General features: G+C 46.0%; 1 protein-coding gene across 4 annotated transcripts in view; it reads right to left on the bottom strand.

Moving 5' to 3' along the window:
* The window catches only part of LRRK1 (leucine rich repeat kinase 1), a 135,355-nt gene that overhangs the window by 67,414 nt on the left and 51,412 nt on the right, over positions 1-16,529 (bottom strand). For all 4 annotated transcript variants that reach the window (XM_073653372.1, XM_073653374.1, XM_073653373.1 and 1 more), the window contains 4 exons: positions 8,993-9,172; positions 7,193-7,338; positions 3,241-3,467; positions 3,035-3,159 (listed from right to left, as the gene is read on the bottom strand). In XM_073653372.1, coding sequence (XP_073509473.1) covers positions 3,035-3,159; positions 3,241-3,467; positions 7,193-7,338; positions 8,993-9,172 — 678 coding nt within the window. The remainder of the gene's footprint in view (positions 1-3,034; positions 3,160-3,240; positions 3,468-7,192; positions 7,339-8,992; positions 9,173-16,529) is intronic.

Genomic DNA, 16,529 nt, shown 5'->3' with positions numbered 1-16,529 from the left:
CCCCCTGAGAGTCATTACTGGGTTTGTTATGGCTGTCGAAACTAAAAATTTTTTTTTCTCTCTTTTCTGCTCGGGAAGGCAGCATTCCTGTCGAACCGAATCCCGAGTAAGGCCTAAAAAGATCTGAGTTGTATGCGGGATCAGTTTTGATTTTTCTAGGTTTAAACACCATCCTAATTTTTTTAAGATGGTGCACACCTGATCTACTTGGGCCAGGCAGTGATCTTGAGTTCTGCCCACTATTAGGAAGTCGTCCAGGTACGGAATGATCAATCTGTTTTCCTCCCTGAGATGAGCCGTAACCTCCGCTATAAGTTTTTTTAATATGCGGGGCGCCACTGCTAGGCCGAAGGGAAGAGCTCTGTACTGGAAGTGCTTGACGACTCCCTGTACAGTCACGGCTACTCTGAGGTATTTTTGAAAGTCGTGATGGATTGGCACATGGTAATACGCATCCTTTAGGTCCAACACTGCCATGTAGCAGCCGGGAAACAGAAGGCTTATCATTGATTTTATTGTTTCCATCTTGAATGATGGAATGTTCAGGAACTTGTTCAGGCCTTTCAAGTTGAGGATGACTCTGTATGAATTGTCCGGCTTCTTTATAAGAAATAAGGGGGAATAGAACCCTCTTCTTTCCTCTTGTGGTGATACCTCCAGCAAGACGTTCTTTTGCAGGAGACCTGAAATCTTTTCCTCCAGTGCCCGCTGTTCTAGTAGAGAGGATCTTAAGGCAGTCGGAATAAATTTCTCTGGTCGGTTCCTCAGAAATTCCAGTTTTAATCCTGATTTTATTAAACTGAGGATCCACTTGCTGGAAGAGATCCTTTCCCAGGCTTGAAGAAGAGAGAGAGCCTCCCTCCCACCTGGGATAGAGTGTCATTTTGGGGGTTTGCGACTATCCTGGGAGGGCCCGCCGAACAAAAACCCTTTCCCTTTCCTGGAACGATCCTCCCATCTAGATTGTTCTGTGGATGTCCTTCTGCGGCCAAATTTATTCCTCCGAAAGGACTGCTTAAAAGTTGAGAAGGAAGATTTAGGAAATCCTTTTTTGTTGTCACCAGCTTTCTCCAGAATTGTGTCAAGAGAGGCACCGAAAAGAAAATCTCCTTCACACGGAAGAGAACATAGCTTTCCTTTCGTCTGCATATCCCCCGGGCAACATTTCAGCCAGACTGCTCTACGGCCGGCATTAGACAGGGCCGCAGATCTTGCTAATCTGGCGGAATCTGCAGAGGCATCAGATAAGAAGGCCGCTGCTCCTTTCAATACTGGTAGAGAGGCCAGAATGGAGTCCTGTGACTCATTGTTCTCAACCTGGTCTTCTAACCTGTCTAACCAAGCCATAAGGGATCTTGCCATACAGGTTGCTGCTATGGCTGGTTTCAATGCCCCTGCCGATGACTCCCAAGTACCCTTAAGGAAGGTATCTACCTTCCGGTCCAGTGGTTCCTTCAGCATCCCTGTGTCTTCAAAAGGGAGAGAAGATTTTCTAGAAGCTTTGGACACCACAACATCCAGCTTCGGGGCTTTATTCCAGGAAGCGGTATCTTCCTCATTGAGGGGATATTTCCTTTTGAAGGAGGATGGAAGGGGACCCTTTTTCTCCGGCCTATCGCACTGCTTCTTGATAAGTCCCTGCACCTTATCGTTAATCGGGAAAACTATGTTTTTTCCAATCCAAGGTGCCGAACATAATATCCCGTACCGATTTTTTTGCCTTCTGGTCAACTAACCCCATTGTGGACCTGACGGCTTTTACAAAGCCATCCACACTTTCCAGGAGAAAACAATGACCTGTGCCTGCCTCGCTATCCGAAGAGGAAGAGTCAGTGGAGTCATCCAGCATTCCTTCGCCGGATTCCGAGTCTGAAAGGGTGGGTGGGGTTTTTGCTCTATGGGTCTGGGACGCTTCTTTTGCCTGGGAAAACGATTTTAGCTATTTATCTACCTCAGACCTAATAAGGGTTTTAATATTTGAAGCGAAATCCAGGGTTCCCTCCAAAATTGTTTCCTCAATACATGGCTGGCATAACTTTTTGGGCCAGTCTTTAGTCAGACCCCGTTCACACAGGGAACATACTCAGTATTTGGATTTCTCCGTACATTTTTTAGGGACATCCTGACCCTATAAAGGAGGAAGGAGAGGGAGAGAGAGAGAGACAAAACAGGAAAAAGTCTACATTAATACGTCGACTTTCACGTAGCTCACTCACCACCCAGTAGATAAAAACAGGGTACCGGAACGAGAGGCAGGATGGTATCCGACACTTCTCCTCGGGAGACCACGGAATCATCGATCCTGCAGGAGCTATGCCGGCTGGACCTTGAATCCTTGGTGCTGCGTGTCCCAGAACGCCCACTGCTCCTGCTCTGCGGTGGACGCTGCTCGTGGGTGCGCCTCTGGCGCCGAGGCTGCTGCGGCTGCTCCATCTCCTCGGGTTGCTGCAGCTGGAGCATGGACTGCTGCTCCTGCTGCTGATGCGGTGGGGAGGGCTGCTGTGAGGCCATAATGGTGCACTGCGCCCCTGCCTAGCCGGTGATCTACCCTTAAGTACCCTCATTATGCCAGGGAGATCACCGGCCGGCGTCCCCGCAGCTTCCGGTACCTCCCCCGAAAATTACATCCGGGGGGTCAGAGGTCCCGATGCGCGTCATTGGGGCGCGACTTCTGGTTTCGTCACTTCCAGTCGCTCCCCGTGACGTCACATCCGGGACGCGGGGAGACCACATGTCGGCGCCCTCCGCAGCACTTCCAGGACCCACGGGACCGGCCGCAGCAGAGACTGTGTCCTGCCACAACCGACCAGCCCCGGCCCAGGTAAGAAGATCTTGTTGCCGACGATGAGAAGGAAGGTCCCCCATCAAGGGCAGGAAACCACTGAGGTGGAGAGAGGCGCCGCCCTTTTTATCTTGAAGGTTTCCTGTCCTTGAAGGGCGGATCCCCTCTCTCGTTGTGCCATCATGGGTGACAGAAAAAAATGCAATATTATCCAAGTGCATTGCTATAAAGATATATAAAGTGAGCCCATACCATCTTCTCTAAAGAGAGTCGCCAAGAAGTTCTTGGATGCACAGAGCTTCTGAAGCCGAATCAGATGAAGAAACCCCTGGGGCAGACATGTCAGCTTGTTATTAGAGACATCAACTTCAAGCAACCTAGAGAGCATAGGGACACAGATATAAGTTCCCAAACCAATCACTAAATGTGTCATGTCCAGAATGCACCTACATACACACCCTGAGCAGATGATTTCCTCCGAGCTTTGGACACTGGGTAGCTCACATAACTGGTTGTCACTTAGATTCAACTTTTGTAAGTTGAGAAGCCCCCAAGGAACGACTGATGGAAGGGAAGCCAAGCAATTAGAAGAGATATCCAGCTCTCGTATCTGGCAGGAAATGTCGATAAACCAATCAAGATCTACCCAGGGCAAGCGAAGACTGGACCACTTCACGCAGACGCTCTGCGGAGAGACCACAGAGCATGGCTCCATTACTCGCATATGGACAATAGAAGAGACATCAAAAATTTCCTGCTTTATATTTAGCACGGCTTACTGATATTGACTTGTCTAATGACATTTTGCATAATCTATACTGTGTGTCGGTCATGGATGTGAGAAAGACGTCACGTGTTCTGATCTCAATAGCTCATATAGAAAGAGAATGTACTGGAGAATCGCATTTGTAAACAAGATATCAAATTTTTATTGAAAATAGAAAAATCACAAATTGGTTAAAGACATTAAAAAAAAAAAAAAAAAAACAGAAGAAGGCACAGGCCGAAATGTACGTCGTGGTTTTCTCTTCGGTCTGGCACCACAGTCCTTGCACAGGTATGGTTTCATTTTGTCCCTACCCTGTTTTGATCCATCTATACTCTATTGTGTGACAAATCTATGAACAGAAATAGAAAACTGAGGTTATTGGAGATATGGATCTACACATCACTGGGTAGTTCAGACGACATAATGCCCTTATTTGCCTGCCAGTGACTTCTATGTGTGAGGTTGTGTTGCCACCAAGTGGTTTCCCACTTTTTTATGCTTTTAACCAACTTGTGATTTTTCTATTCTCAAAAAAAATTTGATATCTTGCTTACAAATGCGGTTCTCCAGTACACCCTTTTTCTATATGATCTTTGTTGCGTTGTGTATCGAACTTTCTATTCTGTCCATGCGGAATATTTGATCTGACATACCTATTTGTGGGTTCTTTTATATTTGTGATGTGACTGTAGACACATTTTGTAATGTTTTGATCGCTGTCCATTATGTTTGGGCAACAAAACGGAGTTTTGCCTATATAAACCTGCTGAGCTGAAGACCTTTCCCCTTGAAATCAGATTTTTTTTTTCAAAACTTATACAGGCCACCCTGTACATGGACCCAGTTAGGACCTCCTCAACAAGCTAGGAAGGGGAGCCACTCACAAAGAATGGCTCTCGCTTTGGTGGGCTCGGAGAGTCCATGTATTGCATGGTCACCATGGTCAGGCAATCATTTCAAGAGAACCTGGCACATGTTGCCAAATCCGTGGGCAGCGTGTATCGGGCACTGGCTGTATGATCTCAGCCAGGTATGTATTACTCTATTAAAGTATGTTCTTCTCTGAAATGCTGCAGCGTTTTAGACACCGGGGACCGTGACGACACTGTAGACAAGTCGGGCAGACGGGTCCTAGGCGGCTTCTCCCTGCCCACTGCCAGTGACTTTAGGCAGAGACCTGTCAATCCAGGGTAGCTGTTGAGGAGATGCCACCGGGGACCCGACTAGTCTACAGCGCAGTCTCCGTACCCGGTGGCCAAAACATATCTTATACCTTCTGCCATCCAATTCTTCATTTAGAAGCACTATAAAACTTCCTGGGCTCGATTCTGCATGACAGGTAGAACCTGCAGAAATCTAGACCGGTTGCTTCATATGTCCAGGCCTACTGTTCTCAGTATGAAAGCCTTTCCCATGACCATTGTGGAGCTTCAGGCAATGTTCACATGTGACTGTAATTTTGCATGCAGATTCTGCTCTAAAAATCCATAATACCTTACAATACAATGCAGTGAATAGGGTTTATATGATTGTTTTATGGAAAGCTGCACTCTTGCAGTGCATTCTAAGTTATTCTGCAGTGTGTAATGTGCCCTTTATTTTCTGTAATTAAATATCAGATATACACATGATAAGACGCTGCAGTTATCTCACACAGCAGATCCCTTTGTGCAGATAAACTGTTCACAATAGGGATATTGATGGTGCTGATAATGGACACGGGGGGCTTTATTTCTACTTATAATGAGGTCCATTATTACTGCCTACGGGTCTCCATTTTTGCTCTCTGTAACAGACACACATTGAACGACCTGGGAAATTTTTACACCATGTGGTGAAGAGGCAAATATACACTGCAGTAAATGTGAACTGATGGTTACCATTAGGGAAGTGAACTGACCGCACTGCCTGGGACTTTCCTTATTTCCAGTTTTGACAGCCTCACTTCATGTATTCGCTCCTTTATTGGAGGCCTTACAGAAGTTCTACAGAACTATGGATATAAAAGGCTCATTAACAAAAACACAGGATGCTCCGATTTTCTAATTTCTCAGATTTCTGATACTCCCTTGAATATTCTCTTTTTTGTGTTTTAGTCCTAATTTTTATGGCCGTTTCCAAAGAGGTGTGGCCCACAGGATCCTCTGGAGCGTGTTTTTAGGCTGATCTGCAGAATTACCATGCGAGCATCACCCCCTTGGTAAAGAACATGGCTCCTATCTCTGGACCCATAAGGCGAATTTAATAAAAAAAAAAAAATAAGAGCAAACACTGAACACTTTTGACCTAGGAAGAGGTCCTGTGCGAAGCCCAACTAACCAGGCAGGTTTCAGCCCATAAACGATTACCTACATGCAAGTCGATCGTCACTCATTTAATGGCCCGCTCACACTGGCCAACACAGACTGTATTGGTCTGTAAGATGTCTGTTCAATCCCCATACATGGTGTCATCAGCACTTCCCCTGTTTACATGGAGCCATGTGCTGCCGGCCATGTTGATTTTTATGCTGACGGACAAGCAATTAGCTCATTCTTGGGCCAATTGGAGGCATGTCTACATGGGCCGATGAACGCTTTCACCTCTTAACAGGTCCATTCACTTTTTCTTTTGCATGTCACCATAAGGATATGTTGGCAGCGAGTTCTGACAGAAGCCACTATGATAAGCTATGGCATAAGCATACAGTGACATACGTCAGCCATTCCCTCCCACTGTAAAAAAAATAAAAAAATATTTTTTACTGTGTCCCCTTGCAAAGTATGCTTTCCTCTACAGAGGAAATTGCATGCAAATCACACTGCCCAGGGTATGCCAAAAATACTTTATGGTGGGTGTGTGTGAGTCTGGGGAGCCTTATAGAACCAAACAGAAAACATAATAAAAGTAAATATGAAAAACCTAAAATTTATCTCAATTCGGGGCTGTGACATTACTGTGTACAGCACTGAGATCTGGGGTTTCAATGCAACATCTGCATAGTTTTCTATGTTCTCCGTGTGTTGGCCATTTCTCCAAGTAATTCATTTACCACTGTCACCTCCATAGAATAAGTGGCATAATATAAAGCGGGCCCTAGCATTTGCTTGAGAGTGAATAATTGCATTGTGTGAGTGACGATATGTTATGAATCCACATAAGTACTTTAGGAAGGGATCTGTCACATATCAGATACTCATGAGAAACGGGGCATAATACACAAAGCTTTCTACACAAAGATAATGTGTCCAACTTAAAGGGAACCTGTTAATCTGCAGGTTAATAGCGTTCTGAGACTTGCAGCGTTGGCATTGAGAGCACCGCTGCCAGGAGGAAATTAACTTTATTCCCACCTCCTCCCCCCGGCAATGGTTCACACAGAGCGGTGACGGAGGCTGCTCCAGTCGCACCCCTATGACCGGTAGCCGAACACTGCCTGGGAGAATAAAGTTAATTTCCTCTTGGCAGTGGGGCTCTCAGTGCCAACACCGAAAGTCGAAGAACGCTATCAACCTGCAGACTAACAGGTTCCCTTGGCCAGATCAGGTTTTGGGGGCTTGAGGGGCTGTGAACACTAATTCTAGCCACAGCATCCACATCCAGATTACAGGACAATGCTAAGCTATAAAATATGAAAACCCATCTAATACCAAAAAACTTACTGATGCCGCCTGGCTGTTGGGCACAGAGGGGTCACTATGGCTTCTCTTCCTCAGAAGTTTCTTGGTCAGCTCAGGGTTGTCCATCAATACGTAAGAACAGAAACCAGCTCCGTTCTGAAGTAAGAACTCAGCAATGTCTTCATGTCCTGGAACAGTCACCAAAATAAGAAAGTGATTACTAACAAGTCTTCCTTCACACAGTCGAAAAGGGAAGAGTCATTTCTTCCCATAGAGGAGCATTCACAACAAACCTGAAGGAAGCGGTTGGTGCACTGCTCGTCATATATTTCATCTGCCCATGATTAATACAGGTGCAAAGTGCAGATGGAGATGTCTACCATTATCTCGTATAAAACTGCACACTCCAGAGATCACTATGAAGTCATCCACTTTTTCATGGCTAGAAATACTCTATAACAGGCACTAAACCATGATGTTGGGGGAAACCCCATCTGGTGGACCACTCTAAAGTCTAAATTTCAGTATACATGTAATCTCTGAAATAAGTGCTGCTAAATATATTATAATATTATCATTAATGTATTCTAAATATTCAACCAGATCTATAGGGGGATGTGTAACAGATTTTTTGGAGTAAAAACGTAGCACATTTTATTACATACCATTTCGTGACTTTGGCTGATTTTGCAAAGCTTTTAAACAAGTGTGTGGTCATCGATGCAAATAACGTTTTAGCCAGATTTAAGAATAGCAAGTTTTTTTACTTTTATGAAAAGTCATAATCTCACTCCAGTATAGGGACAGCATAACACTAATGATGTGCCAAATTTATCAATACATTGCAGAATTCTGATAATTTTGAGGCAAATAATGACAACAGTCACAAGGAAAAGGGATTTTATAGGGAAGTTGTCACCAGGTGTTTGCCACCTAATCTGAGAGTAGCATTAAGTAGGGGCAGAGACCCTGATTCCAGTGAAGTGTCACTTACTGGGCTACTGGCTGTAGTTTTAATAAAATCAGTGTTGCATCAGCAGGAGATTAACACTAAAGTACAAGTAAACTAGTCCTCCATGTTCATGAGTTCTGTATAACCTCCGCCCCATTACTGATTGGCAGCTTTTGGCCTACGCACACAGAAAGCTGCCAATCAGTGGTGTGGGCGGGGTTATACAGAGCTCAGCATTCAGAGAACTGCTAGATCTGCAGCAGAGAACATTTTTGGCAAACCTGCAGCAAGTAGCCCAGTAGGAGACACATGGAATCAGGGTCTCTATCGCCACATCATGCTGCTGTTAGGTGGCATAGCAAAAACCTGGTGACAGATTACCTTTAAAAATTCCCCTCATAATAACTTCCTCCTACATTATCTACTGCTTTCTTACTAGATAATCAGCTAATTTGTCTTCTCCCTGCCCTTGTTATCTTTACCCTATTGGCTCTGGGACAATCAATCATATAACACAGCCATCAGACTAATCTTTATCCAACATTCAGGACTACCCATCTGTCGTCTTTAATCATTTCATTTCTGCAAACCACCACGGAAACTTATACCAAAGTCTTCTCCTGTGCTGCACCTCTTCCTCGGAATGCTCTCACCCAGACTTTCCACCCATGTACAAAATTTTAGGAGGGCTCTAAAACTCTTCCTCTTCTCCATGAATCCAGTCACAATACTTGGATAATAAACTACTCCACTTGTTGCTTTCTTACTGTACTTTAGGTGTCTCCACTTTCTATTTGACATTTTACTTCCTGACTATATAGATAAAATTTGGTATGCTACACTTCTGTGAGATGTTATAATAGGAAGTGAAATATGGATTTATACATTACCTGCCATACAGGTGGCATAAAGAGGTAATTTGCGGAGAACTGGAAACTCGTTATTTCTTGTTGCATAACAATCTGGGTCGGCATGATAGGTGAGGATTAGGAGTTTCACTAAGTCAAGATGACCCTGCTCGCAGCAAGAGACCAGAAGCCAGTTCACGAGAGGCTTATGACTGGGTGCATCTGAAAATCAACATCGGGTTACATTACAAGGTCACCATGTAGTAGCATATAGCTGACATTTGTGGACTATTTAAGTGCGCTTTATGGAAAGCATCTATTTAAAAAGGTCTACCGTCTCCATGGTAGCAGACTACAAACTATGTAGTCCCATCCTGCATCCATACTAGCTTCCAGAAATCCTCTACTTCTAACCAAGTCACTTTATGTAGGCAAGAAGTGTAGGAGAGCTGCAAGAGTGTATTATGCTAAGTTTCTAGTACTAGATCATGAAAGTCAAATACACAGAGGGCTAAAATTAAAAACTTGGACAAAGTGGCAGGCCAACCTTGATATTAAAAACATGTCTACGATTGAGGAAGTTTTTCCTTATCATTCCTTTCAGAATAATGGCTCCACATAGTCCTCCATACAGAATAATGGCCCCACATAGTTCTCCATACAGAATAATGGGTCCGACATAGTCCTCCATACAGAATAATGGGTCCGACATAGTCCTCCATACAGAATAATGGGTCCGACATAGTCCTCCATACAGAATAATGGGCCCCACATAGACCTTCATACAGAATAATGGGCCCCACATAGTGCTCCATACAGAATAATGGCTCCACATAGCGCTCCATACAGAAAAATGGGCTCTATATAGTGCTCCATACAGAATAATGGGCCCCACATAGAGCTCCATACAGAATAATGGGCCCCACATAGTCCTCCATACAGAATAATGGGCCCCACATAGTCCTCCATACAGAATAATGGGCCCCACATAGTCCTCCATACAGAATAATGGGCCCCACATAGTCCTCCATACAGAATAATGGGCCCCACATAGTCCTCCATACAGAATAATGGGCCCCACATAGTCCTCCATACAGAATAATGGGCCCCACATAGTGCTCCATACAGAATAATGGGCTCCATACAGAATAATGGGCCCCACATAGTGCTCCATACAGAATAATGGGCCCCACATAGTCCTCCATACAAAATAATGGGCCCCACATAGTCCTCCATACAAAATAATGGGCCCCACATAGTCCTCCATACAAAATAATGGGCCCCACATAGTCCTCCATACAAAATAATGGGCCCCACATAGTCCTCCATACAAAATAATGGGCCCCACATAGTCCTCCATACAAAATAATGGGCCCCACATAGTCCTCCATACAAAATAATGGGCCCCACATAGTCCTCCATACAAAATAATGGGCCCCACATAGTCCTTCATACAGAATAATGGGCTCCATACAGAATAATGGGCCCTACATAGTCCTCCATACAGTATAATGGGCCCCACATAGTCCTCCATACAAAATAATGGGCCCCACATAGTCCTCCATACAAAATAATGGGCCCCACATAGTCCTCCATACAGAATAATGGGCTCCATACAGAATAATGGGCCCCACATAGTCCTCCATACAGTATAATGGGCCCCACATAGTCCTCCATACAAAATAATGGGCCCCACATAGTCCTCCATACAGAATAATGGGCTCCATACAGAATAATGGGCCCCACATAGTCCTCCATACAGAATAATGGGCTCCACACAGTCCTCCATACAGAATAATGGACTCCACATAGTCCTCTATACAAAATAATGGACCCCACATAGTCCTCCATACAGAATAATGGGCCCCACATAGTCCTTCATACAAAATAATGGGCCCCACATAGTCCTCCATACAGAATAATGGGCTCCACACAGTCCTCCATACAGTATAATGGGCCCAACATAGTCCTCCATACAGAATAATGGGCCCCACATAGTCCTCTATACAAAATAATGGACCCCACATAGTCCTCCATACAGAATAATGGGCCCCACATAGTCCTCCATACAGAATAATGGACCCCACATAGTCCTCCATACAAAATAATGGGCCCCACATAGTCCTCCATACAGTATAATGTAAGCTCACCCTGAAGCATGAATAGAATGGGGGTCTCATGGTAACACAGACCCTAGATAATTTTATTATGGTGTTCAGAATTATTCCTGTCATCAATGGTATTTCACATCATCTCTATTATATTAAGGTCAAAAGTTCATCTTTTCAGCTATGTGTTATCACAAGCAGGTTTAGGCTGTGTGCCCACGAAGAGGATTTAATGCGTTTCCGCAGCGGCATTTCTGCCGCGGAAACGCATTAAAAGCGTTAGTTAAGTTGTCTGGCATGTTTCCTAATGATAATCCGCATGTGCTCTGCACATGCTGCGGAAATTTACGCTGCGGATTATCATTGCAGCACAACCATTATTTTTGCGGAATCGCATCGCAAATCGCCACCATTGACTTGCATTGAACCGCATAACATCCGCATGTATACATGTATGCATGCGGATGTTATGCTGTTCAATGTGCGGATGGTACCCGGGTCTGGAGAAGAGGAGACTCTCATCCGACCCGGGTACCATTAGTAAAAAAGAATTAAAATGTTAAAAATAAAAAAATACATTATACTTACCTTTCCGGCGGCCCCTGGTCTCCTCTCTGGTGGTGTGCTCTGTCCTCGGCGTCCAGCGGTGGTGTAAAAGGACCTGCGGTGACGTCATTTAGTCATCTGACAGGTCACGTGACCGCCGACGTTTTTTTTACTATCGATGCTGCATTTATGAGCAGCATAAGTTGGTCACACAATATAAATCCATGCTGGTTGCATGGATTTATATTGTGTGACCAACTTGTCAAGTACTTTTTCAAGTGATGCTCAAAATCACTTGGAAAAGCGCTTAACAAAACGAATGCGGAAATGCATGAAAAACGCTTCTCCCTGGCAGGAAAAACGCATGTACAATCCGCATGTACAATCCGCATGTGTTTTTTCTGCCAGGGAGATGCAGAAACGCTCAGGAAAAATCAGCATCAATTCTGAAGTGTGGGCACAAAGCCTTAAACAGGTTGTTGTACAGAGGTTTTCGCGGTTCTTTTTCAGGAATCTGATTGGTCAAGAGAAAAAGTGCGGGAAGAGGTTTGTTGATAAAAGAACAGCTCTTGCTGTGTTCCTGTCAGCATCAGCTGAAACAAAAGAGCGAAGACCCCGTCCACCCTCCCTATTTATCTGCAATATTTTATTTTTGTCGTGAAAAACTCCCAGCTCTGGCTGGGTGGATTAGTTTATTTATATGGTTATGAGTAGTGTTGAGCATTCCGATACTGAAATATCGGGTATCGGCCGATATTCGCGGTATCGGAATTCCGATACTTAATTCCGATACTTTTACAATATCGAATACCGGAATCGGAAGTTCCCATAATGCCTGCGCTCTGCCGTTTCTCTGAAGGATGACAAGCTGGATGGCAGCGCTCAGCTACGATCCAGCCTGTCATCAGAATGCCATCCCAGCGTGGGAGAATTCTCCTGATTGTTTAAAAGCCGGCGCGCGGTAAAAAGCCGCCGGCTTTTAAACAATCACACAACCCCATACTGCTTCCCCGCAGCCTCCCACCCCGATCCTCCGCTCCCCTCGCCACCTCCCATCCCGATCGTAAGTTAGGACCGGGTGGGGAGCGCAGTACCAAGGAGCGGGGAGCGAAGGACCCGGGCGGGGAAGCCGGCAGTGAAAAGACTTCACCGCCGGCTTTCCCGTTCTGTGCTGCGCTTTCCCGCCGGTTATTTCAAATGAACAGCTGCGGTATCAGGTGATGCCGATCAGCTGTTCATTTGAAGTCGCCGCGGTACCCTCAGAGGGTTCATGTGAGTTCATGCTTGACTGCATTGCATGAACTCACATGAACTTTCCCACGGTCGCACAGGTCAGCCTCACCTCCCAGACCCGTCATGATTGGTGTGTGCGGGTGTCTGTGCGATGTGTGCGGGTGTGCGCGGTGTCTGTGCGATGTCTGCGGGTGTGTGCGGTGTCTGTGCGATGTCTGCGGGTGTGTGCGGTGTCTGTGCGGTGTGCGCGGTGCCTGTGCGATGTGCGCGGTGTCTGTGAGTGTGCGCGGGTGTGCACGGTGTCTGTGTGATGTGTGCGGGTGTGTGCATGCAGGCAGACATAGGCCGATGTGACACTACTACTCCCATCGGCCTATGTCTGTCCCCCGTCCACTCGTGCCAGCAGGATTAGCTCGATGGGAGCAGTAGTTCCCATCAGCCTGATCCTGCTATTTAAATTGCCCTACTGTGTCCCCAATAAATTTTAAATACATGTCATTGGTGGCCAGTGGTTGCCTACAATAAATTAGTTCATACATTACCTGTCCCCGCCGATCGCCACCTAAAATAAAGTAAAAAATAAAAAACTACACCTATACTCACCTAGACACCTAAGTCCCCGAAGCCATCGATCTCCTGTAATAAAATATAAAATAATAAACCACAACCTTATCCTTACCCCTCCGTAGTAGTCCACGAGTGTCCCACGAAGATCTCCAGTTCAGAGCAGCCACATAAAATGTGACCGCTCTGAACCGCTGCCGCCGCTAGAATGACGGGGCCGTAAAGCAGCCCCGTCATTGCATAAGCGGGTTCACCGGAGTTCAGGCAGCGCTGCTCCGGTCAACTCCTTTACGGCCCTGCTGTATCGTGAGAAATTCCCACGGTACAGCAGTGCCGTAAAGGAGGTCTCCGGAGCTGCGCTGCCTGAATTCACTCCGGTGACCTCAGTCAGTGGCTCCCGCTGCCGGGAGCGGACGTGTTCCCGGCAGCGTGAGCTTACAGCAGCCATGCACAGCTGTCACCATCTCCAGATGTGACAGCTGTGCATGGAAGATCAGCGCAGGAACGTGGACAGGTAGCTATTTTTTTTTAGTAAACTAAGAATTTAATAAAATTGTGTGTTTTATTTCAAATAAATTATTTTTTTCTGGGTGTAGTGTGTTTTTTCTTTTTAACACTTTGTAGGTTAGTAATGGGGGTGTCTTATAGACACCCATCATTACTAACCTGGGCTTCATGGCAGCTGGCGCTGACATGAACCCCAGCCCTATTACCCCCTGCCACCGCACCAGGGCAGCGTGGAAGAGCGAGGCTAAGTGCCAGAATTGGCGCATCCTATGGATGCGCCATTTCTGGGGCGGCTGACGGCTGGTGTTTCTAGCCTGGGAGGGGGCCAATATTCATGGCACCCTTCCTGGGCTATTAATATCAGCCCCCAGCTGTCTGCCTAGCCTTTGCTAGCTATTAAAATAGGGGGGACCCCACGTCATTTTTTTTGGGGGTTCCCCATTTTAATAGCTAGTAAAGGCTAGGTATTCAGCTGGGGGCTGATATTAGTAGTCTGGGAAGCTCCGTGGGTATTACCCCCTTCCCAGGCTTCAAACATCTTCCCCAGCCGTCTGCTTAACCTCCGCTAGAGACTAAAATTATGGGGGATCCCACGCCAATTTTTTTTTTAAATAAATCCTTTATTTTAACACTAAATGACATTTGAGGAGTTAATAAAGATGCAGTCCCTAAATTATTATTTATTTTTTAATTAATTTTTCCCAAAAATTTTGACGTGGGCTTTGCTATATTTTTGTATGCCAGCCAGGTACAGCATCCAACTTCTATGAACGCGCCATTTTCCGGGGTGGCTGCGGACTGCAATTTGCAGCGGGGGAGTGGGGCCCAGAAAGCTTGGGTCTCCCTGCGCTGCAGATTCCAGCCCCCAGCTGCCTAGTTGTACCTGGCTGGACACAAAAATAGGGCGAAGCTCCACGTATTTTTTTTTTAATTATTTCATGAAATTCATGAAATAATAAAGAAAAAAAGGGCTTCCCTATATTGTTGTGCCCGGCCAGGTACAAATAGGCAGCTGGTGGTTGGGGGCAGCCCGTTCCTGCCTGCTGTACCTGGCTGGACACAAATATAGTGCAAAGCCCCACGTCAATTTTTTTTTAATTATTTCAGGAAATTCATGAAATAATTAAAAAAAAATTGATGTGGGGCTGCGTCCTATATTTGTGTCCAGCCAGGTACAGCAGGCAGGAACGGGCTGCCCCCAACCACCAGCTGCCTATTTGTACCTGGCCGGACACAACAATATAGGGAAGCCCTTTTTTTAAAAAATTATTTCATGAAATAATTAAAAAAAAATTGACGTGGCGCTTCGCACTATATTTGGGTCCAGCCAGGTACAGCAGGCAGGAACGGGCTGCCCCCAACCACGAGCTGCCTATTTGTACCTGGCCGGACACAACAATATAGGGAAGCCCTTTTTTTCTTAATTATTTCATGAATTTCATGAAATAATTAAAAAAAAAATACGTGGGGCTTCGCCCTATTTTTGTGTCCAGCCAGGTACAACTAGGCAGCTGGGGGCTGGAATCTGCAGCGCAGGGAGGCCCAAGCTTTCTGGGCCCCACCCGCTGCAAATTGCAGTCCGCAGCCGCCCCGGAAAATGGCGCGTTCATAGAAGCGCCATCTTCTGGCGCTGTACCCAACTCATCCAGGGCCCTGGTGCGGTGGCTCACTGGGTAATAAAGGGGTTAAGGCCAGCTTGGCATTATCAGCTGGCCCTAAGCCCGAAATTCATGGGGTCACGCCAATATTAGACATGACCACCATGAATTTCTAGTAAAGTATTTAAAAAAAACACAACACCCAGAATAAAGTCCTTTAATTGAAATAAAGATACAATTCTTTATTGTTCTAAATTAAACTATACTTACCATCACGCCCATTCCAGCTGAAGCCAACGATCTCCTGCAATAAAAGAAAAATAATAAACCAACCTCATCCTTACCTTCCCATGGATCCCACGACAGCTTCAGCTCTGCTACATCGAGATGACAGGCTGGACCGCAGCAGAACGCTGCCATCCAGCCTGTCATCCCGCAGACACTGAGAAGCGCAGGCATGCTTGCGCTCCTCAGTGTCTCTCTGTGACGGCATAAAGATGAGCCGAGTTCATGTCCAATGAACTCAGCTCACCTCATGCACGTCACTGACAGCGTGGGAAAATTGTCCTGCACTCAGCGCTTCAGCGTGAGAATTCTTCCACGCTGTCAGTGACGTACATGAAGTGAGCTGAGTTCATTGGACATGAGCTCACCTCATGCACGTCACTGACAGCGTGGGGAAATTCTCACGCTGAAGCGCTGAGTGCAGGAGAATTCTCCCACGCTGTCAGTGACGTGCATGAGGTGAGGTCATGTCCAATGAACTCGGCTCACCTCATGCACGTCACTGACAGCGTGGGAAAATTCTCCTGCACTCAGCGCTTCAGCGTGAGAATTCTCCCACGCTGTCAGTGACGTGCATGAGGTGAGCCGAGTTCATTGTCGGCTCATCTGGATGCCGTCACAGAGAGACACTGAGGAGCGCAAGCATGCCTGCGCTTCTCAGTGTCTGCGGGATGACAGGCTGGATGGCAGCGTTCTGCTGCGGTCCAGCCTGTCATCTCGATGTAGCAGAGCTGAAGC

This window comes from Phyllobates terribilis, unplaced genomic scaffold (genome assembly GCF_046119375.1).
Source record: "Phyllobates terribilis strain yellow unplaced genomic scaffold, ASM4611937v1 Scaffold_11__3_contigs__length_659146591, whole genome shotgun sequence".
Lineage (NCBI taxonomy): Eukaryota > Metazoa > Chordata > Amphibia > Anura > Dendrobatidae > Phyllobates > Phyllobates terribilis.
The sequence above is the reverse complement of the archived record's forward strand: the minus strand, read 5'-3'. Positions and strand labels throughout refer to the sequence as shown.